The sequence below is a fragment of the Varroa jacobsoni genome, unplaced genomic scaffold, assembly GCF_002532875.2.
Source record: "Varroa jacobsoni isolate VJ856 unplaced genomic scaffold, vjacob_1.0 scaffold_1419, whole genome shotgun sequence".
In the NCBI taxonomy this organism is placed as follows: Eukaryota; Metazoa; Arthropoda; class Arachnida; order Mesostigmata; family Varroidae; genus Varroa; species Varroa jacobsoni.
Window position 1 is genome coordinate 351,319 of NW_019214321.1, and position 27,563 is coordinate 378,881.

General features: G+C 42.7%; 1 protein-coding gene across 6 annotated transcripts in view; it reads left to right on the forward strand.

Moving 5' to 3' along the window:
• Positions 1-25,351, forward strand: part of Duox (dual oxidase) — a 138,803-nt gene extending 113,452 nt beyond the window's left edge. For all 6 annotated transcript variants that reach the window (XM_022849678.2, XM_022849680.2, XM_022849681.2 and 3 more), the window contains 15 exons: positions 770-907; positions 2,817-2,924; positions 3,200-3,405; positions 6,267-6,370; positions 6,530-6,611; positions 7,054-7,274; positions 14,867-15,141; positions 15,535-15,741; positions 17,770-18,000; positions 18,318-18,622; positions 19,430-19,609; positions 20,455-20,666; positions 21,239-21,362; positions 21,779-21,934; positions 23,503-25,351. In XM_022849678.2, the coding sequence (XP_022705413.1) occupies positions 770-907; positions 2,817-2,924; positions 3,200-3,405; positions 6,267-6,370; positions 6,530-6,611; positions 7,054-7,274; positions 14,867-15,141; positions 15,535-15,741; positions 17,770-18,000; positions 18,318-18,622; positions 19,430-19,609; positions 20,455-20,666; positions 21,239-21,362; positions 21,779-21,934; positions 23,503-23,757 (2,804 nt within the window). In that variant the 3' untranslated portion in view covers positions 23,758-25,351. The remainder of the gene's footprint in view (positions 1-769; positions 908-2,816; positions 2,925-3,199; positions 3,406-6,266; positions 6,371-6,529; positions 6,612-7,053; positions 7,275-14,866; positions 15,142-15,534; positions 15,742-17,769; positions 18,001-18,317; positions 18,623-19,429; positions 19,610-20,454; positions 20,667-21,238; positions 21,363-21,778; positions 21,935-23,502) is intronic.
• The last annotated feature ends 2,212 nt before the right edge of the window (positions 25,352-27,563 follow it).

The window sequence follows — 27,563 nt, forward strand, 5'->3', positions numbered from 1 at the left end:
TACAAGATAGGCTTCTCCTTTATGAACATGATTCGCGCGTATACACGTCACGGCATATAGATAATAATAATTGTGAGAGTATAAAGCGTATGCGCGATAATGGTTTATATCCGTCTTCGGTTTGTGTCTTTCTTCTGGCGTATTTGCACGTTTACAATATTGTACGATTATACATATTCACATTTCAAGGAAATAGCTTCATTTTTAATAAATAGGCTACTCTACTATAAATAAATATTTTGTTGTTTGTCTAAATACTTTTAATACAAATTTTGAGGTAGCATTCGTTATTGTTTAATCCAGTTGAAGAAATTTGGTACGTTGGTAAAAGGGGACAGTGGTATCGTGATACTGTTCTGTAAAGGGCCTCCTCCAGTAAGTCATAGTCCTTTTTACTAACAAAGCCTCAAAGGACGTCAAAGTCTCATTATCTTCTCATTGACCGGCGCTTATTTTAGGACCGCCATAATGTCCTTAATCAGTACGTATACTATAAGAATATGTTTGGTTCCATTTGATTCCCGTTTTCCCAGTTCTGTCTTGTTTAAATGAAGGGCCTATATTATATTAATGTCAAATAGTAAAAAGATCGATGCATGCCAAGTCAACGTACGCATTGTGCTTTCGCGTGCTGGTACGAGTAGCAAATCTTAGTAATACAATCACAGCTACACCGTGATGTTATAAACGAAAACTAAGAGATTCTATTGGAAGTAGCGTTTTTCTCTATAAGTCACCGGTCGGATTATTTTCCTCACCGCTTTTCCAGATGATCCTTGCCCTCAGCCAGGTCAAATCAACAGCACAGCCTTGGAGCCCTGTATGATTCTCGAAGGATGGGATTACTTTCGAGGCAACGAAGTTGTCTATATCTATTGCTGTCTAATTCTTGCCTTCATCCCCATCAGTAAGTGCTGTAAACTAGTTTAAATCCTACTGTGAACACAATGTTTTCTTTCACGCTTTCGCTAGTTACTCTAGACGCTCGAATCGTCATTAAAATCTCATCGCTCATACCTCATAGTGCTATGGGTAACGGGTCTCGTCTGCAGTCACATAATTTGGTTGTTATTGTTGATGTCTGTAGTCGGCCGTTTGTCGTTGTCATTATCAGAATCGCATACATTTCGCAAAAGAGGAAAAGAACCGTCGGTCAGTCACACAATGTGTGGTATTTAACGCCTTAGCTCCACTGTATAGTATCATGCCGTGCGGGAATACCTTCGATGCTCTGTGTAAGTGTACAGTAAAACAGTCGTCATACACAGTGCAGCTTGTCGTAGACTCATGGCAGCACTGCATCCGTTTTTGTCATCCTTCCAACTCTGCTAGTCTCGCTGCGTCAACTAGCCGCTGCGAACTGGCAGAAATGCGCGAAACAGCCTGTCTGTCGTTAGAGTCACTCCTGTCACGCACAGGTCACCGACGTTACCTGCGTGGGCAGCAAGGGTCAGATGGGAAAAGCGTACATGGGCAGCCGAGATTGGTTTCTCTCTCCTTCATCCAAATGCCAGGTTGATAAACCAGTTGGCAAGCGAAGCGGAGGGTCTAAAACCGACTTTTCCCTGTAGCAGGGCGACACTAACGACAACGACGACGAAATAAGGGATGAGGGATAGGGTCAAAGGTATAGGCAGATTTGGGAGGTGAATAGCAGCAGCGCAGTTGTGGCAGGGTCTATGCAGAGGAAAGCTGCCGAGACAGGCGAGAGGTTTGGAAAGAGAACGCAAGCTGTGGGGGGTAAAAGAGCCTCAGCAGGAAATGCGAGACCCCCAAATAGGGTCAGAAGAGGTCGCGTTAGAGGTAGGCAGATAGTGAGAACTTGCTACAGAGTGGCGACGACCATGGCGGTAGATTGGCTGGAAGCCGCTACTGTATATGCGCCTAACCCTAGAAAGCTAAGCAGAGTGAGAAACCCGTCTAGGCAAGTATCTAGCTTCTTCCTATTTCGGGATCTCCGTGAGCTTCCTCGTTTTCATTGCAAGCCCCTCTGACATGGGCAAATGGGATGGCATCTACTCCCGATAACAGTCCTTCCCGCTAGTGCAGGCGTAGTGATGACTGAAATGAGAGCGCGACACAGGCCGACCTGTGAAGCCACTACTGTGATGAAGTGGCAGGGATCCTTAGGCGGGGGCTAAAGAGGGGTAAAAGCGTAGCTGTAGCCGGCAACCTTGCTCGGAAAGCCAGCTTCGCCGTCCTAGTCGGGTCGTTCCACTCAACTCGACTAGCATCGGTACTATAACCATGGTAAAATCAACCACGACGAACGACTGCAGCGAACTCGTGGCGAACTATCCATCTGGGGAGAGGGCTCCTGTAATGAGACTGCAGTGAACTCAGAATGTCAGCAACGTTTCCCGCGCGCTTGCCAACTGGAAAATTGAAAAGATTAACGCTTAGGCGGCAGCGTTTACACGAACTTCACGATGAGGGAGAAGCCAAAACGGAGGTCAGGCCGACTCCAGGCAGACGTGGTTGGTTACTATTAGGGAAATTTAGGAATGCTTTACGGAAAACACGTGGAAAAGAGCTAAACCCGAGAGCTAAAGCGACACGCCGGTCAAAACTGGGCTTGATCAGATTTGGCTATTCAGTGAGAGTGGAGCTGGCAGAGAATGAGCTGTGGCGTGAGTGCGTGCGATGACTGTAGTAGCTGACAGTAATGGCAGAATCTATTCACCTGGAGGTAGGCAGATGTTATTCTTGCGTAATACCTTAAAATTGCGTGGAAAAAGTGGAAGAGTTGCTTTGATAAGTCAAGTAAATGTTGTTATATGTCAACTTTGACAACGTTCTTCTTTCACACATTTCAGTTTGCGGCATGGTTGGCTATGGCGTTATAAAACTGCAGAATAAAAGGCGTCGAGATATCAAGGCCAAGAAGGATATTGTGAAAAATGGAAAAGCCCAGGACAAACTCTGTGAGTCATTGCCGAAGCTTTTCTGATGCTAATGTCGAACATCGTTATTACGTGTACTCTGTTTGATAAACTACAAACCTATTATTCTCCAGCAAGAGTGTAACAGTATCCTAAATTGATTTGTGCACAAGTACAAAGCTACATATCTCTTTTACACAATAGGTCGGTTACATGGACGGTCGTGGTTCTGGTTGAACGACACCAGAAATTGCTACTTCAAGCCCCGCCAATGGCGGATACATGTAATTTCATATATTGTCTGTTTGGGATTGCAGATGTCAAGGAATGGCTCCATCAAAATCACAAGCGATTCGTCAAGGTAAAAATCGGTCCAGACGAAAGCGTTTATACTGTAAACCGTAAAGGCGAGACCCTTCGGAAGGTCTCATTTTCATCCGTACCACAGCTTATTGTGCAGGTGACCTCGGATACCACCCGCAAGCCCATGTGCCTTATTCGCTCCCCCAACGATCACGATTTGGTAAGCACACTGTTTTCTTCTCTGTTACACAGAAAATCTTATGAACTGTTTGCCCTTACATCGTCGATTTCATCTGCTTTTTCGTGACCCTTTCGCTTTTCTAAGTTTGAGTTAACATCACGCCTACCGTAGTTTACTTCATTTAACCATCCATAATCACGGCAGATAGGCTTTAATCACGGGAATCAGTTTTCTGGCTTTAAATTTAGGAAACCTTCGTAAGCCCTTCGTCTCAGAATTTGTTTCCTCTACAAACAGCGTTGTGCTTATCGTGTGTGAAGTAGCCCGCTATATGAAATGACCCTTTCTCAGTTATTTTTTTCTCTTCCAGATTAGTCACATTCACATGTCTGTTCGTGCTAGCTAGCTTTAGATTTTTTTCCTACCGATTGTCGTGATACAATTCCAAATGATGTATACTACCTTGTTCGCTCAGTACTGGTGGAAAGCTATGAATAAATAAGCAAATGCAATACGGCTCCTTGCATCCAGGAGCTGTCGTTTGGGATCCATGTGTGCCCCGTGGTAAGCATCCCCACAGGTTCGTCGCAACCACCATATTGGGATAGCTCGCGATAGCCTGGCGCGCCTTGGCAAAAGCGTCAGAAACACTCTAGGCACTACCGTAAGCATCATTGTCTGCTGCACGATCGTTTTCGGCGCTAGTCGATTCTACTATTTTGAAGATCAATTTGGGATCGATGTTGTTCTCCTCTGTTGGACCAACTATTTTCCCAGTCGATGCCGCTGTCGCCGGCGGACGGTTACGAAAGCTTCCGCAGTCACTGACTCGACTCGACTCGACCCCTGTCGACTTAACTGCAGCAGACTGGGTCGCGTAGTATGCAAAGCTGCTGCCTCCGCTGCCACCGTTACTAACCTCTTCCTGCTGTTGAAAGCCTGAAGTTGTCTAGAGTCGTCGACGGATCCTCGCATCCAAAATCAAGCAAGACAGCAGCAGACGTAGGAAAGCGCGAAAACCATCTTTCCCTCCCTTTCGATCTCATGAACTCACCCCACGGAATTCGTCGAAGCTAACAGGCGGCGTTCGATGGCGCGGCATTAAATTCGGTGGCATGGTGTTGCTGTCACGCCGGCCACTGGGGTCAGTCGATACCTCGACTGGCACGAAGAGCTGGGCATTTGCGTCGCCGGTATCAGCAAGAATAATAGAAAGGCAGCATTGGAAGGCACTGTCAATCTGTAATCCTTTTTCCCATACGTCTATACAAGACTGGCTCTTATTAACCAGAGTAACCTGGTAGGTGTTGAACGCAGGTGCACACACAAATTGCGGCAGTGACAAGGATAAAAAAACCTAAACAAACACTACAAATATTGTAATGTAATTGCGCCTGTATAGATCCTACGCGGGACTGGTTTTGAATGTAACTGAATATTTGGCACGAACTCTAGGGAGACGCAAGCTCTGTGGAATCCGGATCTAAATGTAACAATGAAACCCAGCTAAACGAATATGAAAGAAATCACTACGGTTTGTAATACGGACCGATGATCTGATGATAATAGAAATATTTTTAGCGAATCCCAACATTTAAATTTAGACCTTGAAACAGGGTCGTTGACCTGCTTAAGTTCGTATAGTTCAGAGTAGCCCCAGCTCCTGCTCTCAAGGTCGTCGTTTTATATTCAATTCATTTACATTCTCTCCTCACCCTATCACCGAAGCCGACTGTCTCGACGATAGGCAATCGGACGTTCCGTCCTGGACCCTCTCCTGCTTCAACCTTTCACAGTTGGGCGCTGTTCTATCCTCATTTATAGCATTCTCATCTACATTATCGGCTTTCAGGCATCAGTTCGATACAGAGGCCTGCAAGTCGCTCACTCGCTCGGTCGCTGGGTGAATAGGTATATTACCTAATCCAATTTCGTTGATTTAGCCATGAGTGGGCCAGGCATTGAAACGCTTCGACACTGGTTATCCGCGCTGGTAGCTTGCCAGTTTGGCTCAGAAACAAGGACCTAAACGGAGGATCCGAGCATCACGAAGGCTCCCACCCTGACTTTCCGTGGAACGGATGTGTTGTCCAGCCAATACGAGCGTCCGGGCATGCACACGGCTTCATTGCCCTTGGGCGCCTCCTTCGGAAGTAGCAGTACGCCAAAACTGCGGAACAGACAAGGCCTATGTAGGTGGTCTATTCCAGGCCTACTGGTCTAGATTGTTTACTTGCAGACATGCTCCTGGGCATGCGAAAACCAATGTTAAGCGATCATTCCATGTTAGAAATTTTGCCTAATAGCGATTGGCCAAAACTGTTTCGTACGCTGAATTGAATCGGGGACGAAAACTCGTTTGCGTATGCGGAGGACACCGCTAACTAATCGATATTACTTATGGTGATATTTTAGAATGAGCAGAGCGCTACCATCAGACTGTTTGAATGGGTGTTTTTTGTTTTGAATGGGAATAGCACAGGAAACTTGAGTAACTAATGAAAAGCGTCAAAATGAGCAAAACGGAACGACTATTACAAGACTTGTATGGTAATAATGCTGAAATTAGCACTATATAAATGAGGCAATAGACCGGTCTGTTTACTGAGACCTTCTTGAGATACACCTTTTCGGGAGATCAGCATTTTCACGGTGGTTAAACTAAACTGGTCAGCATCACAAATAAAGCTGGACAGTTTTGCTGTTAACTGGAAATTTTAAATGGATAGGAATTAGACCAAGCGTCAACTCCCTGAAAGGCTAACTAATTTAATTTTAACTGAATATATCATCCGCGTCTTTTCCGTTTTTACACGCGCCTAAGTTAAAGTTTTAAATTAAGTTAGAAAAAACTTAAATGGCTGCAAAAGCAATTGATATTTTGTTTTATTTATTGCCAGGTTTTGCAATTCGACTCCGATCACTCGCGCAAAAAGTTCTTGGGAAAACTTGAAAAGTTCCTTCATGACCACAAAAAGACTATGGAATGTATGAGTACAAGCAGGTAAGTCGGAGTCAGGGCCTGAGGCTATAATGTTTCAGCTTATAGTTAATTATTAAACAGCAGTGGCTGTTGTAAAATGAAAAAAAAAAAGATACTTATGATTGTTTCGTGTTTATTCTGGCTTAAACTTTAATGTCTGCCACCCGTCTTATATAACAGAGAACTCATGTTGGCCAACGCTGAAACAAAGGAAAAACGACAAAAAAGACTCGAACACTTCTTCCGGGAAGCCTACGCACTGGTAAGTCTCTTGACGCCGGGGTTTTATGCTTCTTAGAAAATTCATATATTTTCCATAGCGTACGTTGGCTCATATATATATATATATATATATATGTTTTTATCAACATTTCAGCTTTATTTTCTGAAAAAGCTCCGGTAAAGCTTGAGCGATCTAATTTTAAAATAAACGGTATGAGCGAGCAACAAAAAAGACGTGCAAAAATGGGTTACTAGTAAACAGGTGTGCCACAGTTCTTTCAATTGCGGTTCCCCTATTTCTAATGACACTGTCTCAGCTGTTTGTTTGTCTATGCGTTTTTTTCTATTTTCTATACGATAGCGGTATCTACTTGCCAAAATGATAAGTAACTTGAAGACACATCACCTAGCGCAATGTACAGCCTGTAAAAAATCTTCGGTGAAATAGCGTTGTGCTTTTATTTCGCTTGCCTTTGTTGCAGACCTTCGGGCTAAAACCAGGAGAAAAACGAAAATTGGAACAGGTTGGGAATGACGTTATTATGGTGATGCGAACATCCCTATCAAAGAAAGAATTCGCCGAAGCTCTTGGAATGAAACCAGATTCGCTGTTTGTAAAACAAATGTTCAACTGCGTTGACAAAGACAAAGACGGTCGTATATCTTTCCAAGAGTTCCTCGACACGGTCGTCCTATTTACAAGGTAAGCAACTGTGTACAGATATAGTACGATATGATTCTTGCAAACTGAAGGATTCACCGCTATGCGTCTGTTAGGGTCCTTCCTTAAGTTCGCCACGTGTCACTTAATGTTAGTAAAATATTATAAGGAGAAATTGGTCGACTGTCGCATATTACATTCTACCAGCTCCAGAAAAATAATTCAAATTGCAAGGATAATCTACTGTCTAGAAATCTAGAAAACAAGAAACTCACGGAATTTGTTCCATTTTAGCCATTAGGTAGAGTTTTTATTTAGCCTCGTTACCTCGCGACTCGCCAAGGTGCGGAGACTATCAGGCACCGTAAGAACACTATTCTCATTTCTATGGCATAGTATTCTAAATAAAGTAGATAAAACGGATTTGATCGATTTCGTTGCTCGGCGGCAATGTGGTATTGATCGCTTATTCGAACCCTGAAGACCCTGTAATGCCGACACTCGCTTAATACCACTATACTGCTGGCGACATCTCGACGCAGGTGCATCCTGGGGGGCAACGGAAAGTGGTGCAGATGTCGCGGCTATCGTTCTCATAGCTGCAGCTGTCGCCAAAGCCTTCCTGAGGCCTGTCGTCGGTTGTTACCAAAGTACTGAAGGTTACTTTTACTTCCTCCGCAAGTTTGGCGTTTTCGTTTTCGATGCCCAATGCTTCATACACCGGTCGCAGTCGCCTCCTGCTGCGCCCTTCGTTACTCAGTCGTGTGCAAAGTATTCAATTGTATTCATTGGGTCTGAAGAATCCTTTTCGTAGCAGCGGCGGCAGCACTAGAAGTAGTTGTCGAGGCGCTTGGCCACAAAATTCCTTTGAGGGAGAACAAGCGAGTGCTGGTTGCCACAGCTGCGATCGGATCGGGTGGTTGCTGCGCCTTACGACGAGCGTTGCTTTAGTCGAGTCCTTCTGTTCCTCGATCCCTCGTCTCCCCATCCTGATCTAGGACGTGGCAACGATCCTACTAGTAGTGGCCTGGCAGCGGACCGGTGGTAATCGAATGAAAAATTTCCAGGAATTCACCCTACAATACACTTGCTTTGTTGGTTTTCTTCTCATTTTGTATTTTGTTCGCCGGGCGCTGGCCGTCGTGACAATTTCCGATCAGACATCGTGGAAGTCCTCTATTGTTCCTGCTTGCCCTCTTTCTTTGTGCCTTAGAGACAGCTGATAGGATAACAATATTGCAGCCATCTAAAACCGCGTAGACCGTTTCAATAGGAGTAGTTCTCCTTGGATATTTGGAATGCCTTAGTTCATGCCACTCTGGTGTACAGTGGGTTCGTTCAAGGCCACTCATGGCCTCAGAAAATGGATACGTGCTGATTTGGGCTTGCCCCTTGATAGGCATCAACGCAGCACGATCGAAATCAATGTAACCCAAGATAATTATGTTGGCTATATAAAATAATTTCCTTAGTAACACCGTTATTAGCGACAGATAAGACAGTTCCCCGACATAGCTGAAACCAAATGGCTACTCAACTAATTGGCGCTTGTTCTCCCGTACTGAGAACAAAGTGTCTGTTATTCGATCTGCATAAATTAAAAGTATTAGGATCAGTCTGGCAGCAAAAGACACCGTCGAATTTCATACTTTTCTCGCATCTCAGCCCCTTTGCAAGCGAGCAAGAAAAACATGGCTGCTACCACACAATAAAGCGGCTATAGATGAAAATGCGAGATCGCGTAGGCCTCCAACGAGAGATGTCGGCTAAGCGAATAATGCCTTTTATCTTCATAATGGAAACAAAGTAGAGTTTTAGTACGTTTAATCGAGCTGGCCGTCTTGCCACGTTTCACGGTCTTGCCCCTTCTTTGTTTTTTTTTCAATTGGCGCTAACCAGAGGAACACGCACGCACGCACGCACTGCCCCTATAACTTTGCTATCTTCGAGGTTTCACACAGGGCCAGCAACGGGGTATCGGCTGGCACCTCTTTCCGTCGTGCTGGCCTTGTATAGGTATTTAAACGTGACTGTATATGAGCTTGATTTGGCGTAACCCTAAAGCGCGCAGTTGACCTCTGCCAAAACCAACAGGATTCGTGTGCTTCGATCCGCACCGAATGTCTGTGGTTTAATTCCTCCTTTTTGGTCTGCGTCGTGATGGAAAGTCCTACGGCGCTGTTCTCACAGCACATTTTCCCCCACTTCCCCATGTTGTGCCCCATGAAACCACGACTACTTGCAGCCCTACCCCTTAAAGTCAAAAGGAGGACGGGTGTTCCCTGACGTTGTCCATGTAATTTGTAACTCTAGATACAGGGTTTCGTCTTACTCGAGGCGTCATCACCACAAGCTCCTCCGCACAGTTTTGTCAATGACGACGATAACGCCAATAACTGCCGCTGCACAGATAGAGGCTGAAAATATGGAGCCGCTTCCCCCATGAGGTTTCCCAGTAGCTAGTACAGTTCAGTGATAAAAGTAGTGATAGAGATTTCCCCGTTAGAATAATAACAAGCTGTTATTCTTCGTTTTAAGTTGATTTTGTGGACTTTTTTTTGCAATACATACGGCACCAAGATACGCTATCGACTTGTTGTGACACGTCGGCCCAATGGGAAATATAGGAACAAAACAGACATGTAATTTGGCGGATTTGGTCGTCAATTACATAAAACAGAATACGTTAGGCGTAACTTCAGAAGTGTCAATTAAGCAATTGCCATTACCGATAGGCCACATCAGACCGATAATAATTAACGAGTATTACGGCTTCTTGGGCACTGCTGTTTGACTTTTGCTTGTGGCTTATAAGTTTCGCACATCACTCGATTACTAACGTGATATTATTGCTTGCATTGTGTTATGTCGCTCGCATAAAATGTCGCAGGAAATGAATGGTAAAAAAATAGCCAGATGTTGTGACGTTTGAGAGGTATTTTCTAAGATTTATCAAGAAGTAACCCTGTCATTATATATATATATATATATATATATATACATATAAATAAAGAGCGCATGTAGTTAAGTTATTCGACCGTCTCTATTATGAGCATACGTATACACCCATTTGCATATAGAAAATGGATAATGAAAGCACATTATCGATCGCTTCCAGCACTATCACACGCCGAGTGGAGTTCAACATAGCTTCGTTTTCATATCGAGGACAAAGCAGTAGCTACTTTTCCGTTTGGTTGATGTCCGTCATTCGAGTAGAGGACCTCTTGCATCATTTCACGTTTTGTCCTATCGCTATTTTACCATTATACTTCCATATGGTATTCGTAACGAGGTTAGACCACGAAACGGATGCTGTTGACTGGCGTTGGCAAATATGGATCCATCCAACTGCTGCAGATCAACTATAATACCAGATGCGTTCTAAATACTAGATAGACGATCATGATTTTAGTCGTATCAGCCATTCCTACAGTTCGTTAATTTTGAGTATATATTTTATGTGGCCTACAGGTTGTTAGCAGGGGGACACAGAAAGAGATCACCTTGTTATTGATATCGTTGTTGTATCGCAAACCAATAATTAGCAAGGATAAAGATTGAGCTAGCTTGACCTTTTTTAAACAGTAAATCAAGTTTATTGTAATTATTATATATTATTATGGTACATAATTACATTTTTTCAAAAAAAAAACTAGCCGGCCGATAAAGCATTTTTTTTTATCAAGTGTATCAAGTGTATTTATTTTGCCTATGTTTAGGCAGAGATAACTCAATCGGAGAGACAATCGTTTTGTAATGTTCCTCTTCGTTTATTTTTTACGTTACCCGAGTTAGGATTTTGAGGAAGGGAAATTAATTGTAATTGATTGCACTAACTTATCCCACCCACGTCCTGTATTCAGATATGGGGGTTTTCAATTAAATCGCACTATTTTAACGTCGGTATAGAATTAATGGAGATCATTTATATACGTGTGTTAAGACAACGGACTCTACTGAACGTCCCTCCCTATCGAAGCCCCACGAGACACCGCATATATTTTTTTCGAATAGAACAATGCTTTTCGGACTACTGGCTTGGCGTCTGGTCTTCAAAACAAAACACGTTTGAAAATTCATTCGGTAAATCTACTACTCTGAGTGCGAGTTCGATTCATTGAAGCTCCCCATCTCTGACTAGATCGTGAATACAGATAGTTCTGCTTGTAAAGCTAAGGGGTACTCAGTGAGTTAACTAAGTCACCCTCTTACCAGTATTGATCCAACTCATACATTGAAGATGTTTCTCGCAACGTAAAGCTATACCACTGACAAAAAAGGCGCTTGCAATCGTGACAGACATAGGATAGTGTTTTTAAGCTCTTTTAGGCTACAAATTTGTGCCAAAATCAACTTACGATATCGACAAGATTACACGGGGTCACCATTACTGTTGCATAGGCCGTTGCCTAGTGCTCGGGTCGTGACAATATATGTTCGTGTTTTTTTTGGCTTGTGTGATGAGCCGGATGTCCTATTGGGATTCACGTTCTGTTTGGTTACCTTCTTGTTAAGGTGACGTGAACGATTGTTTCTACTCTAATTAGTGTGATGTCAAACGGCGATCTGGTTTGGTTTAAAGCTTGAACGGCACTCTTGTGTCACTTTTGACGTGGCCATTAAGCTGTTTCAATGTATCGCTCTGGGGTTCTTAGAACTATTTGAAAATTATCTGTTTTATGCTGTAATGTTTAGGTGTTTTAAGCACTTTAGGTTTTTTTTTTTTATAATCAATTTGGTGATTCCTTATGTTCATTTATCGGATCTGTGTAATCATCAAAACTTCACATCACTGCTATAATTAAGTTATACTTCGTGATAGCAATAGAAACAAATCAAGAGGGTGGTAAAATGATTAAACAAATCTGCTAGTGTCTTCCTGAGCTTAACAAAGAAAAGTTCCCATCAAGAAGAGTAAGCTTTTGCAGCCAGTTTGAATAGAGTTAAGTTGTTGTGGTCATTTTCGATCAGAGACGTGATCTTCACAGGTACAAAAAGAACGAACAGTCGAACGATACCCCGTTCAGAGGTCTTTAGGTCAGTTGGAGGTACACGCTTTGTTCTAAATGAGTACATATTTAAATGATTGCGATTATGTTTATTGTAGTGAATACTGTAAATGCTCAACACTCCTTATATCATTACCCTACATGCTCGAATATAAGCGTAGGTCTAGCATATGTGAGAACAGGAGCTTTCAACAACGGAACGATTCTCGACCACACCCGTTGTACTAAGATGCCACTCAAGTTCAAAATGGCGTCTGCTACCAATGCTGCATCTCGCTTCAGCATAAACAAAATATCCTGTACTTTTTCACTGCTAAGCATATTTATCGACGCAAGCAGCGTACGACAGTAGCGATTGTGGCAGTTACGTCTGGCTAAGTGACGTCAGCAATTCGATATTTGCTGAATACACGATTAATTTTGATAAATGTCTTCCTGGGGGGATTGAAATTGCAGTCCATGAGCAACTGCCGACTTCCGACATATCACTGACGCTCTCCACCCTCCGAACCTAATCGGGGGATGGGCATCATTTTCCGTGCGTTTGGCGCACGCTGCCGACGCTATTAAGCACTGCGAAACAACTGAGTTAGTTGTAGAAGAAGAATGTATTAGAGATGGGCGTAACTGGATTTTTTGAATAGGGGAACAAACAAGCTGACTTCGGTTAGGCTTAAAACATTGAACCAGCAACCGTTGCTGGTGATAGTTTCGATCACATACAACGGCGTCTATTCAAGGACTAAGCAACGTGTCAGCGAGGACCAGCAATTCTGCCGAGCATGGTCGTGTCAAACGCGTTCATCCGTTCAGTGCTCGTCATCGTGGTCTCCACTATGTTCCCCTACGTTCTGACAGTTAGCAGGTCTGTTTCAGTTATCCGATTGCTCAGGTTTCTCGCCAGCTGCCGTTGCAACATTGTAGACATTAGTACCATCCTATACGATCCAACAGGACTCTATCTGAATGGAGGTATTTCCGATGAAAGTTTATCTGCCATTCTCCTCTGTTACCGCCTGCTGAAGCAAGCATGACGATCTGCTAGCCACCGACTTGCTTGTCGACTCCCGCGGCCCAGGCATTCGCGTAAGAGAAAAGAGGCAGGCCATTGACCAGTTAGTGGCGCACGAGAATAACTAGATCTGGGTTACTGAGCCAGCCTCTTTTTCAGCATTGGGACTATGGCGCATTGGGAACAGAACGATGAACGAGGGCATGTTGTATGGATAGCCTGCGTATCTGTGTGCCATGTTAACGGGTAACTCCGTTCGCGTCCTAACAGTGGTGTATATAGCTTTTGTACTGATACTAGGGCAAAGAAGGATGTTGTTAACTAGAGTAAGCGAAAGGGACAAAAAGAGTGGTAAAGGCAGGAGTCCAGGCGCAAATGTATCACCATACAGATGGGTAAGTATTACAGCCCAGATCCTTTTCTTACCCGTCTTGCCAGTCCTCTTTCGACGACCAGGATCTCCTGGTGGCTGCAATTTCTTGTCATGAGCCAGGTACCAAGCAGCAAAGTGGTCCTTCTTGAGGGTCGCTAAATACACCGGACGCCGGCCTAAACGGAGCTGCTGTTGTCTGATTGGCCGATAGCAGCAAAGGAGGCCGAATAGTTCATTTCATGTTTCGCAGGGCATATAGATGGACCCTACGGCGGTGTAGTGTAAAGGTTGATGCAAAAGCGAAGCCTCTTGGGTGCACGAAATGGAAAAGTGGTGTGGAAAACCTCCGTCATAGAAAAATAGTCATTGCAGCGCAGATATGGAGCTGATAAAGTACCAGCGTAAAAAAGCGGCAAAGCGTTAATATGTGCTTGAAATAGTCGTTGGGAACGTAAGGGGCTTCTACAAGATCTAATGGCTTCCGCGACGTTACTATTTAGACTAAGTGTTACAGGAAGGAAAGCGTTGCAAAAGCTCTTTTCATTTGCTCATCTAGGTTCCGCGCAATCCTTTAGTGGTTATGTGCAGGGTAAAATAGTCGAGAACGCACAAAAAGGGATTCGTATAATTCCGCCTAGCATTGAACATGTAGGCGTATTTGCCTACCATATACTGCATAAATACGCTTTGAAGACTAGATAGCTCTTCACGAACAGAGTTAAGATCCATGCCATTTAAGGTAATGTTAAGGCACGTAAAACTCGCAGGGTCTTGCTCGCTAACCGACGATCTCGTTTATACGGCCGTGTAAGCCTATTCTATAATAGTATTCACGTGTGATGCCTCTTGTTATATGTACAGCCATTTACTATGAAATCGAGGACCGGAGACTACAAATTAATATTAAATAAAATATAATATTAGATAATTAGTAATATATAAAGATAGATATAAATTATTATAATATTAGAAAGAATGCCACCTGATCCGAATTTGCCGTTCGTCTCGCTTGAGCAGAACATTGTGCAACTACACACAGCATGCAATAGCACAATTTCGAGGCTTGCTAGGCTTTCTTTGTGGTTGTTAAACAATGATATGCCGTAAGGAGCGATATGTAGCTACAAGAAGTTGACTCTAATTTTTCGTACCTGTTAGTATTTGGTATATAACATGTTTTAATGTTCTTATTAATCTAATGAAAATTATCTGTTTTTTTTGTGTATTTCTGTTACAGGGGTAAATCCGAAGACAAATTTCGTATCATATTTGATATGTGCGATAATGATGGAAATGGAGTTATTGACAAGGAGGAGTTGACCAAAATGCTGCGTTCACTTGTTGATATTGCTAAGGCAAATTCGCTTACGGAGCACCAGACCATGGAAATAATCCAGGGGATGTTTGCTACTGCTGGATTAGAGAATAAAGACCGACTGGACTACGATGACTTCAAGGCTATTATGAAGGAGTACCGTGGCGACTTCATAGCGATTGGGCTTGATTGCAAGGGTTCGTTTTTATACTAACTTAAATGTTCTGGTGGCTCATACGTATAGCTTTTTGAATAGAATTTAGTTTGATGCCCCCTAAGCGAATGACTTGGTCGAAGTTACTCAGTGTGTAAAATTAGATGAAAAAATTCTTGAGGTTCATGACTCAAACTTTAAATAGACAACTGTTATAACACGGAAAAACTACCTGTTACCAGAGAGTACATATACATTCGGCGTAAATTCAGGTTTACGTCTAATTCTACAGGGTCTGTCCGCCGAGATGGCGTAGGGCAATTGCTGGAGACCTGGAATCATAGGTTTCAATCTCATGGGAATTGATGTGGTTTTGCAAACTTTTTCGTATATTTACTATTTGAGTATGGTTTGCGCTCATTGCAAAATTTTCCAGGGGCGAACCAGAACTTCTTGGACACCTCGACAAACGTCGCGCGCATGACGTCGTTTCAGATCCCTCAGAATCACGAACCTCGACCATCTAAAGCAGTTCAGAAATGGAATGAAATTACCACTTTTCTCGAAGAGAATCGCCAACATATATTCTACATCTTCGTGTTCTATGTGACCACTTTTGTCTTGTTCTTCGAGCGTTATTTTTGTAAGTGAAATACACATAGGAATAGTTTGCTAAAAGGACTGTTATTATTATTACTAAAATCATTTCATATATTTCCCCATTATGTATACTGTTTTTATGTGTTTCACTAACCATGTAGCAATTTCGTCTGAGCTAGTACATTACGCAACTGCAAGTTCACTGTCCGCAGGACAAAACTTGTTGTTATGACAAAAACAACAAAACCTTCCTACAGGATCGCTTAAACGCGCTTCGAAAAACGTCATAAAGCATCCGTTCTACATAGATATGCTGCAAGTGTTCAAGAATAGGCGTCTGTCTGAAATCAGTCCTGCTGGACACGCCGAATATGCTGGACGACTGCGTCGACAAGGTTATCTTTATTCGTACGAATTTGCCACTCATTAAAATATGAGGCAAGAAGGCTCGCTTCCAGGAAAAGTAGACAGAGATCATTCATCACCTAACGAACTTGTAAACTCGTCAACTATTACAGTTCACTGCGTATCAGTGCTTGTTGGGCAATGGCCAAGCTTCGGGTCAACCCAAGTATTAATGGATACCCAGTAGCGGCAGAGATGTCGGCTGCAAAATGGAAATAAATTAATAAACTCTGAGCTACGGGGAAGTGGGTATTCCACTCAGACTCACCCATTCTGCTCTGCTTGTGTACGGCAGAGACTGAAGGAGGTTCGCGCGGTAACAGTCGATCGGTCGATGAATGTCGACCCGATAATCGCGCCTTGCTGGTCACACGGAAAACTTGGGATTATTTGCGTACGGATCTGCCGCAAATGTTTACATATTTGCTGGTCGCATGCCATACGTGTTGATCGTTTACAGATAACTCATAATAAAGCGAACTAAACTACGATCACAACTACTATCGATGAATTCCGAGCGACTGAAGGTAGCTGAGCCCAACTTTCAAGTGGGAGACCGGACCGTCGGTATGTCTATTGAGGGAACATTGTCGACTCCATTAACGCTAGTAGTTCGAACGCTGTGGTAGCGGCATCAGCGCAGATGAAATCAGTAGTTCGTAAAGCGTACCGATTTGTGGGTTTGTTGAAGACTGCTCCTTCTACTTATAAAAGTGGTATTGCTATCGAAATAGGTATATCCATATAGTATTCATACTGCCTGCCGCGCGAACCCTAATATTTATATACACTCATAAACGCATATTGAACGTTAAACAGCTCGTTCTAGCATGTCATGATCCGGTTACAATGCAATAACAACGCACATGTTATCAATGTCACTGGGGTTACTTTTTCCTTACCGCCATCATCAGCGTCAGATTCAGGCGACCTCACTCATTAATACAAGGGTTACTTGGTAGAGGCCTATTGCTAGCCTACTGCAAAGCGGATGATGTTCCGCGATTGCTACAAATAATTGAAAACGGGTTAGTCGCCTTTCTATGACAGCCGATTTCGAGTAATTGACAATTGGGTAATAGAGCTTAGCTATATAGATCTAGCAATATAGAACCGTTTCTTTAATATGCGCAAAATGTGCCTTATGTTATTTAAAATTTTATTATATTGGTCCACATTCGCAACTCGGCTTTTTCTCGATTAAAATAAGCGCGTAAGTTATTTTTTGTATTATTGCTTTTGTTTTGTCCTGTATCTTATCCTGCTCTTTTTTTAAAGTTATTTTCTTTACTTAATAAAAAATCACATTACTAGGAGGCGCTACCCTTAGAAAGAGTTCATAATACTCTAATATTTTTTGATATACACGATCTTATGTATTTGAAATCCTGTCCTGATTTATATTTTCCCCTCAATGAATTATGCCGGCACTTGAATAGTTTGTACGGATATAAATACTATTTGCCACTTAATCAGCCATAAAGGAAGCTGCTATATGTCAAAGTACTTGTCGTAACGGAGGAACCGAACGTATCAGTAATTTACGACGTGGCCACATAAACCCACGATATACAATCCGTAAATGGCGGTGTTATTTAATTTGTATACGACAATTTATATCGATTTCACTTTGCAAACATACGCTGCGTTCTCCTCGTTATTGCAGACTATTCTTATCAGGCCGAGCACATGGATCTTCGGCACGTGATGGGTGCTGGCATCGCGATCACCAGAGGGTCGGCCGCTTCGCTTTCGTTTGCTTACTCAGTTCTTCTGCTGACGATGTGCCGCAATCTGATTACGAAAATCCGAGAAACTCCGATTCAGCAGTACATTCCGCTGGACTCTCATGTGCAGTTCCACAAAATAGTCGCCTGTACCGGGGCTGTATTTTCAAGTAGGTATCCTTTTAATACGATCATGTGGTAGACGTTCCCGATACAGATGTTCCTAGTACTATAGAGATGTTTGAGTGAAACAGAAGCCTCGTGACCGTTATTCTGCTTTGGCCTTTAACTACTCAAAAAAGCCGTCTTAATAAAGCGCTATTTATTTCAAGAAAAAACATCAGCTGTCGATACCATATTTTATTCTCTTAAAGGCTTTTTGCTTGGCCATTTTACAGCCTTTCATCTAGGCGGTATATCAAGTATAGATGCTGTTACCGAGTCGAATCTTCGATCTATAATGCTTATATCCGCTCGTGTATTGCAGTCATCCACACAATCGGGCACTATATCAACTTCTACCACGTGTCGACCCAGCCGGCTGAGCACCTGCGGTGCATGACAAGGGAAATGCAGTTCGACTCGGATTTCAAATCACAGTTTTCTTTCTGGGTGTTCCAGACGATCACGGGCACGACTGGTCTTCTTCTCTATGCTGTTCTCAGCGTCATCTATGTGTTCGCTCACACAAGCATTCGTCTCAAGGCGTACAGCTACTTTTGGTCGACCCATAAGCTCTATTACCTATTCTACATTCTCTGTCTTCTTCATGGTCAGGCCAAGTTGACTGGAGTAAGAATCGATCCGCCCGTTTTTCCTTGTGCCGTTTCTGTCTTACCTTTCTAAGCTCTCATTCACCTTCTAACCAGGTAGCTTGCCCTTCCCCTTATACCTCCACTCAATTCTCCTCAAATCCCCTTAACAGCCGTGTCTGCCAACGACCTCGTCAACGCCCGACCGTCTGCTATCGCAACAGCTTTCCTTGACAACCGACAGTTAGCGTTTACGTTCACATAACCTTAACTTAATACTTAATCGCTGCGAGGGCGCGACCCGGCTAACGTGACTTGGACAAACTGGCAGTAACTCTCTAATGTGTCCCGGCAGCTTTGAACGAGTTACGGCCTTGCCTCGACGAGAGCTCGCGTTTCAGTCGTCTTGGCGGCCACAGAAAACAGAGCTGTTGCGTCATCACGACAGCAAGAACTTCATTTGCCCTCGTCTCCCTTTGTCCAAACGCATAGAAGCTGAGCGTTTTACTTTCTTCAATCTCGTTTTTTTGCTTTTTATATTGTCGTTTTAACTGTCTGACGTTTTTTTTTTGTTTTAAAATGAATAGGACAAAAGGAACAATGGCTCATCTCGTTTCTGTTTCTCCATATTACACTATTTTCAAGCCTAATGTAGCTACACACCTTTCTTCTTGGTGTCAGCAGTTCTTTTTACTTTGGCCTAGCGTTTCTCCTCCGGATCCTGGCTGGGCTAGTCTTGCTTCTTAATGTCACGTTGTTCTTTTGACCGGCTTAATCAATGTAACTTAGCACCTTAACTGCATAAGTTTTTGATTATCTCAATTTATGTTTTTTGCTGGCTTCACAGAGTCCGCGGTTTTGGATCTTCTTCATAATCCCCGGAATTATATTTATCCTGGACAAAGTCGTTTCATTGCAGACCAAATACATGGAATTAGAGGTACTTGATACAGACTTACTTCCCAGTGATGTCACCAAGGTAAAATTTGCTCGACCGCCTAGCTTCAAATACCTTTCGGGTCAATGGGTACGTACATTTTTTTCTATCCAATTTAACTATAGAACTTGTTTTACCATAAATATACAGTATAATTTCGCCTGCTGAGAAAACAGCCATATGCAGTACTGCCAACCTTCTAGCAAACTGGCCACACCCTAAGGGTTAACCAAATCCGTTATGTTGGCAAGCAACAATAGGTACGCGAAGCTGACAAGCTAATCGAGCATGCCAATACTATATTATGGGAGTAGCTTCCTAGTTGCCTTTGGCCTTTTTTCCACAAAACGAAACGTTAGTTCTTTACGTGTGATGCTCCTGCAAATAGCGCCAGTAAAGGCGGAGCAAAACCGTAAGAGCGAAGGGAACTTCTAGCCGTTTTCGTGCGTCGCCCCGTATTCTAATCCAGTGGCGCTTTGCTGGATGTCACCCGATCCGGAGTAATGGACGTGGCAGGGAAGCAGCGAGAGTAGGTCCTTTCGGACGGGCAATGGACTGGTCAAACGGGTCCTAGCAAAGCTGGTGACGACTTCTTTGCCCGGATGTCTTTGGTTGTGGCTCGTTGCCCACTACTCGCCCCTGTTTGGCTGTAGAGTCTTTCTTGTTTGTATATGTTCGTTCATGTATGCGTGCTGTCGGTGCCACCTTCCCTGGATAACTCCCCAAGGAGCGAACAAACAACTTGACCTCTACTCATTCTGTTTTTCTTTGCCATTCTCTCATTGTTATTGTCTTCACCATCGTCGTTGTCGTCTACTGTCGCCTTCGCCGGCCACTGCCTCAACGCCTGCAATACCTGTTTCTACTCCCGGCCGTTGCCGCTGCCGCTCTGTTGGCTGTCACACAATATTCACACAACCCGCTACTATTCGTAGGCTCGCATCTCGTGTACTGGTTTCCGGTCAAACGAGTACCACTCTCTGACACTGACCTCGGCACCGCACGATAACTTCCTTTCGGTCCACGTCAAAGCGCAAGGGCCGTGGACGTGGAAGCTAAGAAACTACTTCGATCCAAACAACCTGCCTGATCGGGCCGCTCCTAAGATCCGTCTCGAGGGACCGTTCGGGGGTGGCAACCAAGACTGGTAAGTGATTCGCATCTCGATTTGCACGCCGGAATCTAGGGTGGGCCTTGCTGCGTTCGTTCAGCCTACAGCATGACTACTTGTAACAGTAGTAGTTTAGGGGGAAACTACGTTTAGGAAAGGTAAGGAAATGGTGACAGACGTAGTGGATATAGCAGACGCTTGATAATAACCGCGTCGCATTTGTACCAATCAACCACTAGATGTGAAACGAGCGTTCGGATAGCGAGCCTGGCTCAAGCCAACAAGCAACCTATGTGAAAAACCGTGAATGATTGAAACCTAGCCAAAAAGGATTGAGCTTTTTTTCTCGACGAGCTGCAACATTCAAATGGCCAGTAAGAAGGTTTGTCAGTAGGGAGATGTCTGTTCTACTTGAACGAACTCGAATGGCCAGCCGTTTCTACTTATATTGACATGGGCAAATGCTGTCTATGCTGCTGGGTCAGCATCTTTTTTTTAAGAAAAGGCAGCGACTAAGAAAAGCTTACTGCATGTAACAGGGGGGTCTGAACTGCTGGACGGAGGTTTGAACTGCTCTTTATACCACTGTACGGTTTCCTTCTCCATAGGTACAAATTCGAAATAGCCGTCATGGTCGGAGGCGGCATAGGCGTCACCCCATATGCATCTATTCTTAACGACCTCGTGTTCGGAACATCAACGAATCGTTATTCCGGCGTGGCCTGCAAAAAGGTACGTTCTCTATTAAACTAGTTTGTCCCCTTTTAAAGTCAATTGTACAGGATCCAGTGCTTCTGGATAGCCGCCCGAAATTAATATTATTCTCTAGGTCTACAATAGCATATTGAGCAAGAAGTGATTGAGAATTTGGTCGATAATACAGGATAATGAACATACCTGATTTCAGCCAGAACAAAAAATTGGATGTTACTTTTTCTAATGTAATTGTGGACGTTTATATGTTCGTGGCGAAAATCATAACGTACATACGCAACTTCTTCGTTCCAATTCGAAAACGATGGCCTATGACTTATGTTGATTTAGGATCGTCTAGAGAATATGTATAGCTGAACATGTATAGATAGTAGCTTTCCATAAGTGTCTAATAGGCCAAACTCATTAATCACCACGGCCTGCTTTTGCTGCAGGTATACTTCCTTTGGATTTGTCCTTCGCATAAACATTTCGAATGGTTCATCGACGTTCTACGAGACGTAGAGCGGAAGGATGTTACTAACGTCCTTGAAATCCACATATTTATCACACAGTTTTTCCACAAATTTGATCTACGTACAACAATGTTGGTAAGTGAATATTAAACCATCAAATTTGGTTTCTACACTAGCAAAGCAGCGGTGTCATCTAGACATAGATTTTACCATGTCGATACATAATGTAGACTGGTTTTCGGAACATGCGGTCATATACGCGAACGCAAGAAATAACAAATGCAAAAACTGGTCGCTTGGCCTTCATACTTGTATAACTGAATAGACTCCTGAAATGAATTAGTAACCTGTCTTCTATATGTATTTAGATGGTAAACTGAATATATTAGACGCAAACAGATGTATCTCTGCTGGTTTAAAAAAGTCACTGCTAAGAAAGCAAACTTGTATTATCACAACACATATGCACTCGAACAGGGGAATATTACAGGGATAGGAATGAATTGGAGGGGGACGCTGTTAACAAGCTTCACGCACAAATATACATTGAAGGATTCGCGATGTATTTCCCTGTGTCTTAGATTGATCATTAATTTGCCCAATGGGAGCGTTTGCTTGACAACTACCCCCTGTATTTCGCCGCGTTAACACGAGTGAAGACACAAGTGAGGGAAATGCTGGAAGGTCGGCAAGAATGTTTCACATGTGGGCAAAAAAAAAGGTCAAACGGTATAGAAAGAAAAATAACTATATTTGACACAACGCCTTCTCTCTTCATCATTGCCTTGCCATAGTTTCTGTATTGCGCGCTATACGGGGTTAATGGCAACGAATCGAAGTGAAGGAAAGTGGTAAGTAATACGTATCCTGTAACACTAAGCAAATGTGAGGCGGATCTTTTCTCACACAAGTCTGAATCAATGAAAGGGTAAAGCTCCGTTAAGGATGGGTGGTTGTATGGGCAAACGCGAGAAAGCTTGTGCAAGGGGTAAATAATTCCCAGGCGATTTCACCGCAGCACTTTTGCTACCACGGTCTACTGCGAGAACAGCCATCGTCGCTATGACTGCCACTTCTTGCATACGCCAACGAGTATATGCTGCTGCCTTTCATTGGACATGATAATAAATGGGTGGGCAAAGACCTGTATGGTACCATTTACGATGTCCGCATTTCCACGAACATCCCACGCCATCCCACTAGGCATTCTCCACGTTTTTTTATAACAACTTCGTTTTAAGCGGCTGCGTTGCCTTTGGCGTGACGGTTCAACTAGTTCACAGCTAAACGTTGTTACCACAAGCGTTTTATTGTGCATTGTGAGTAGCGATGCCGTACAGTTTGCCTAATGGACACTTGTCTAGTTTATGTTTATGTCTATAGATGGCGCGGACGATGATGTTACGAAAGTATCATATAGTGGCTATTAGCGACGGGGTCAATTTTGTCTATGATACTTGTGGGCATCGGTTACAAGTTTATTGGATTGTACCATATTGCAGAGCCACAATGATTTTGATATGAAATAATAATTACACATGTGTTTTTACAGGATAATTTCAAAAACGATACCATATAAGGTAAATTGTCGTGGCCACGTATTGTGTGCTCTAAATGTCGGGCTGTTTACAGGGAAAATGGGTTTTGCATTTAACTTTATATTCGCTCTCATTAGTGATGGCATTTTTTTTCTATTTTTTCAGTACATCTGCGAAAATCACTTCCAGCGAATTTCGAATCACTCAATGTTCACGGGCCTTAAAGCAATTAACCACTTTGGGCGTCCAGATATGACGGCGTTCCTCCGCTTTGTTCAAATGCAGCACGCCTATGTAAGCAAAGTAGGCGTATTTTCGTGCGGTCCCACGGCGTTGACCAAAACGATCAACACATCTGTCGAGACGGTCAATACTGCCCGCAAGCTACCCTATTTTATCCACCATTACGAAAACTTCTAGACGCGGTAGCTAAACATGACAGAAGAGGAGGACACGACAGCGCCACAATTGATCGTCTTTCCTACCAACTATGTGTAGTTAGTAATAATAAGGGTTTCAATTTGTTTGTTTATTATACGTTTGTGGGCTCATAGGTCCAAACGTCTCCCCCTTCCGGACGACAAAATGATTTGATGTGCGGCAAAGAGGCGTCGAAGCTGTCGTCGGGCAGGCGGTAGCAACAGTTACGAAGTGCCGTCGTCAAACGTTTTGTATTCGATCGCCCGTGTCATCTGCTGTCGCAACTAGAGCCACATCAAGAATAACAAGTAATAATTAACCAATGAATAGACAACAAAAATGGAATAATCTAAACTGATATTATAACAAAAACAAAAGAAATTATTTAATATTGAGCAACAACGCGGTTTTTCTCTACGCGGTACTTATTACTAGTGATAGAGTTTGATGCAAAAACGGAACCGAACCCGGATTGCAGACAATTTGACAATAAATAACATCAGTATCATAAAATGCGTAATACAACCAAAAATAACAACAAATAAAAACATGTTTCATTTTTTTCCCAATTCTTTCCAAACACAAAATATATTTCGAAGAGCGATTTTAAGTCACTGACAGAAATTTTTCATTCCGCTTATAGTTCAGTTACTGTGGCATATCCATTTTGGCCACTAAACCTTTATCCGTATCATATCATTTCCGTAGACATGAACTCGTAAATGTCGTAGTGGTAGCTGCCCGGTACCGGCCGTTCGCCGCTCCAGGGCACGAACCGCTAAAACAGTTAGTAAACAAGACAAACGAAAAAGGTAATGGACGTCATCTTTGGATTCTGTCTGCTCGATTGTTCAGTTGCTTATCAGAAAATGGCGCGCAATTTTGAACTGCCGAAGGACCTCGTGCTTTTGTAGCGTGTTGTGTTGAAATTTTGCAGTCAGTCATGCACCGACAACGAGATGTGCGTCCATTTGTGATGTGTGTGGCCATATAATAAGCGGTCGAATGTCGATGTGGATTTTGATGATAATGATGCACATTCATACATCATTAGATGGAAGTGTGATGGGTCGTGAAAGAGAATAATGCTAATACGAAGTCAGCAAGCGATTTCTGTCGATACATACTTCATAAAACTTGTAACACGAAACAAATAGAAAAGCGCCATTGTCTGTCACAGGTATTTGTATCATAGATTAATAATGGCAGTGATTCAGTTACGATGAGCAAAAAGTCGAGTGAAAATGACTGCATATAAACAATAACAGTTTCTGAGTCTAACTGGCTGCTCTGGTGACCTGGACGAAACTGACTGTGAGGTCATCAGGCCTATGTGATCAACGGCTCAAGGTTTCTTCGTATATGTTCTGCTCAATTACCTCACATCTAAACGACAATGGGGGCAACGTTTAACTAAAACCGATATTAATACAATAACGAGCAATTAATAGGTGTTCTGAGGAAGATTTTCAAAGGGAGAAGCAATGGTAGTAATAGATGATGTTGAGTAATGTTATTTATACTGCTGTGAGTAGATATGTCCCCCAAACGGTTGGACAACGGTTGCCAGCAATAAAGAATAATTTATAATTTATCTAAGGACTTGTTCATTGCTTTTATGTAGACGTGCTTACACGTGATTCACAGCTTTGTTGCCTTTATCCAAATCAAAGACGTCGAAAGGCGGAAGCAATCAAGTGTTGCCTTACTTAAGGTCATCTTTAAACCCAGATGATCCCAGCTTCAATTCTTACAGAATCTGTGCAAATCGCGGTGCACGAGACTATCCCGCATTCTAATATGACCATTTCTGTTCGGTTATACAGTGCCAGTGAAGGGCCAAAAATTGTATACTTTGAGACCCCATTGATTCAGTTTAGATTGAGACGAATCCAAATAAAGAACCATTTATTAAAAGGTCTATACGCTGTGATTTTGAAGCTGATCTTTTTATTTTCGCTATTCACACCGTCAGAAAGCTTGGTATGTTATTATGTATTGCCCAACGGGACAATGTAGGCTATAGCATGGAGAACTTAGAGCTATAGAATCCCAGATTCTAGTCAGACACATACAAATCGATCGGGTGATTTCGACTATAAAACATGTAATTTTATTACTACTCATAAGTTGGCTTTTAAATAAAAACGGTATACCACCATGATCTGGATGCATAGGTTTCGAAGTCTATATAAAGCTTATATAGATTATTCTAAATTATTCAATACTTTTTTTTGGAGTAATTGGCTTTGTATATAAAAGTATACTATAGAAGTAAAACGCATACTTGGTTCACTTACTGGAGTGAAATTCGTAAAGTATTTAACTTTAAAGTACGATTTAAATATATTATTCCTCGCAGATGATGCGAGTTTCAATCGACAATCGGAGTTGCTGATTCTACAACTAAACCTCTATCCATAAACAATCTCGCCTCTTCAGCTCCATATATGGCAGCTATTTATATTCCTTGTTGTAGCACAGAAGAACCGGCTGACTACGTAAATGAATAGTATTTTTGCTCAAATCCTAAACTGCTTCATCTGACCGTTTTCCCAAAGCGGTCCTAAGACGTATAAAACTCGATATGATCATTAGGAATACATTATGACTAGTCTAGAATATTATGACCTAACGCAATATGTAAGTTGAAAAGACAAGCATAAATTTTTCTTAGAACTTAGTGAACCATACTTCCTGCTTTTCGATGGTATCCTTGCGCTCGTTGTACAAGCTCAGTATCCGCTGTCAAGCACTTCCTTGTGTTTACGGCCGCGATCCCTTCGAAGTCGTGAGCAGAGCACCGAGTCCCCAGTGAACAAAAGCTGATAAGTTAATCTAAGCAATTAATATTATGTGAATACTCAGCACCTTAGAATTGACAAAGTTCTTGCGTCTATATAGCAATTCAGTACTAGCTCATGCTACGTTCGAAGGTACTATCTTGTTGCAATACGAATAGTAGGATATCTGAATCTCGCCTCTTCAACATGCGCCAATGAATTGATATAATATTAAATTTATATGATATTTTGGAATTTATCAAGTGGATTTGTTGTATTTCCAGCAATAAAAGCTATGACATTAGTAATAATGGTATTTACTAATGTTTTCGAACTATGGCTAATTGGGTCTTTAGGTTTCCTTTTTTACATACGATCATCCCCTTCTCGATCTTCTCTTCTTCTTTTATAATAAAACGACTTGTTTTGCGCAAAATATCTGAATGGCCAACGTCGTATAACGCATCACCACAATCGACGTGCTTCATTGGGATCTGCTAGATATTAACCAGACGAGGTGACATGCGCGAGGCGTCTCCGTCAGAAACTTGTCAGGATCAGATCTTTCTCCTGCTGCCTCGGCTACTGCCAAGCGAGTCTTCTTCGATTTCAATGATTACAGCAAACGACGAAAAGTTCAATTAAGCCGTACGCAGTCCCAGTACGCGAATCTCATGCTCGGTCGCCCAACACCGATGGTTCAGTATGGCACATTGTTTGCAGGCTAGAAAAGCTTTCTTTGCACGGTCCTTTGTCGTACGGTGACGCGAAATTACGCGATGTATGATATCAAGTAACAATCAAGTGCGTCACCGTAAGTTTACGTAACCCTTGCGCATCTTGTTGCTGCCAGAGCGCTTGTTTTTGACGTGTATGAGAATCGGCGCACCGTCGACGACTTTTGAATGTTAGTCAAACAAAGAAAAAGGACTCAGGCAGCTCATTTATTCTAATACTCTGTGCAGTTAGAGTTGTACAATTAACATGTTTAGATTTTATAGCTAATGCAAGTTAGTCCGGGTC